Source organism: Trypanosoma theileri (genome assembly GCF_002087225.1).
Source record: "Trypanosoma theileri isolate Edinburgh chromosome Unknown TM35_Tth_50_V1, whole genome shotgun sequence".
Lineage (NCBI taxonomy): Eukaryota > Euglenozoa > Kinetoplastea > Trypanosomatida > Trypanosomatidae > Trypanosoma > Trypanosoma theileri.
The window spans coordinates 113,029-115,215 of NW_021639892.1; the positions used below are offsets into that span (position 1 = coordinate 113,029).

A 2,187-nucleotide genomic window follows, 5' to 3' on the forward strand; every position below is an offset into this window, starting at 1 on the left:
ATAATAATTATTATAGGATAAATATAGAGAGTAAAAACACACACAAAATACATTAACACTAAAAAACAAAAAAGAAGAATATCCCAACAGGTGGAAGATTAGTTAGACTGTAGGGATTATATGCAAAAAGAAAAAAAAAACATAGGATGACCTGAGTCACACCACACCACCACTCAATCAGCACACAAGAATACAGGCCAGTGTAACCACAATCAGTAGTGGTACACGCACCCATACAGAACTGCTCATACTGCTGCTGCTGTCTGCATCACCCTTTACATTTGGCACTATGGTGTTATTGCTGATTCCAGGGATAGGAGGAATTGTATTGGTGGTGGTGGTAGTTGAAGTTGACTCCTCATTACTGGTGATATTGAGGGTAACAGAGGTCGTGTTCGCTGTGGTGTTCCCTTCTGCTGATGCAACCACAGTAGCGACACCATTTGTTGATTCATTCTCTGCCGTTGTCACATTATCAGTGGTACTGTTGGGTTCTGTGCTCGTGTTATTTAATGTGTTTGAATCACCAGTAGATAGACCAGATTGAGTTATTTCACTAGGTGATGCATCTGTAGTAGGATGTGGTTTTGAGTCAGCAGTAACATGGGNTCACGGAATTAACTGATGGGATGCTGCCGTCTCTATTTGTGGGTTCACGGGAGACCTGATGTACAGCGTTCTCATTCTTTCTTCGATCTGAAGCCATCTGGTGTTCTTCTAACATTTCTTTCTTTTCTTCTCTCAAAACGCCAGAGCATAATTTAGAGTCCTGTTGCGCGAGTTCACTGCAGCTACCACACTTGTAAGATCCATTAGTAAGAAGAATAGGAACCGAAGGGGGAAAACAAACAACGAGCTGATTACCAGTAGCTATAACAGGTTTCGTTTGATCAGCAAATACCAACCCACAAGCACAACAGAGTGCAAGAGTTAGTAAATAGAGCAGGTAAGACCTCACCATTACAGCCTTTGTCATTGTTGTTTACTTCAATAGACTAATACAAGGAAAAAGAAATAAAGGAACCAATTGAGACAAACATACAGCAATATAACAAATACTCACAGTGGAAAAGAGAGAGAATAGCAACTCCACAGTAAAGCAAGAAAAAGGAATATTCCGCTTGTATGATAATAATATGTACCCCTTAATGGAAAAATAAAACACCCAACACATTACCCAAATGAGAGAGAGAGCCAAACACACAAACACACACAATACTCCATGGCTGTAGTTTATGTAATAAATTACTACACACACAAATCTGTATGTACTAGCAAGGGATGTATACCGTCAGTGAGCAGAACAGCCCAGTGTTCTACACACAACGGAAAAAGCAAGTAATGGAATTATTAGAAAAAGAACACACACACACACAAAAGTAAAAAAAAAAGATATTCGAATTAAAAGAGAAAGCTGTTAAACAGATTATTAGTTCATTTACCCATTGGGAATATACGCAATTATGACTATGTTAGTATTACCATTATTATTATTTGTCCTCAGATGAGTCCCACCATTCAGTAGAGGGTAGCGGAGAACAACACAACCACAATCAGCAGCGGTGCTGCAGTGCGCATCCACACAGGACTGACACTGCTGTCAGCATTGGCATTCTTCTTTACAGTGGAAGCAATAGTGTTGATCTCTACGTTGGGTGAAGGAGATGGAGTGGTGTTTGGTGTTTCTGTCGTGGTGTTCTCGGAGCTCGGCGGAGTAGTAGTGGAATTGGTTTCTTCTGAGCCTGACACAGCAGTCGTACTGGCAGGAGATGGTTGCTTGTTAGTGGTAGAGTCGCTGGGGACACTCTGATTCCCTGTGTTATTCGGTGATCCTTTGTTTTCCTCTGGTGTTATTTCTTCAATTCTCTTCTTTGCAGTATTAATTGCAGTAGTGAGGTTCCCTAAGGCCTCATTTAAAAGGTTAGCAGCTGTCTCCGCAGGCTTCACTGCAGCTTCAGCTTTTCGTGCCGCCGTCTGTGCATCCTCTTCGGCATGGATGCCGTCGAACGCGTATATATCCAGACTCACGTTATCCGTATAATTGAATGACGCCTCTACCGTTTTGTGAATAGTGTTCAATGCTTGTAGTTTCTCCTCTTTTTTTTCCTCTATTTCTTTTGCTTCTGACGTCAAATTATTGTACAAGTACATAAAATCAATTAATAGCTGCCGAGCAGCTATTCCGTA

The 2,187-nt window shown here is 41.1% G+C and overlaps 2 protein-coding genes across 2 annotated transcripts; both read right to left on the reverse strand.

Moving 5' to 3' along the window:
- Positions 1 to 592: 592 nt before the first annotated feature.
- Positions 593 to 976, reverse strand: TM35_000501440 (uncharacterized protein; the record flags this gene model as incomplete). The annotated part of the gene is made up of 1 exon (XM_029030591.1): positions 593 to 976. The coding sequence occupies one exon, from the start codon at positions 974 to 976 to the stop codon at positions 593 to 595; it is 384 nt and encodes a 127-aa protein (XP_028878156.1).
- Positions 977 to 1,518: 542 nt separating this feature from the next.
- On the reverse strand, positions 1,519 to 2,151 carry TM35_000501450 (uncharacterized protein; the record flags this gene model as incomplete). The annotated part of the gene is made up of 1 exon (XM_029030592.1): positions 1,519 to 2,151. One exon carries the CDS (start codon positions 2,149 to 2,151, stop codon positions 1,519 to 1,521), a length of 633 nt encoding a protein of 210 aa, XP_028878157.1.
- Between the last annotated feature and the right edge of the window lie 36 nt (positions 2,152 to 2,187).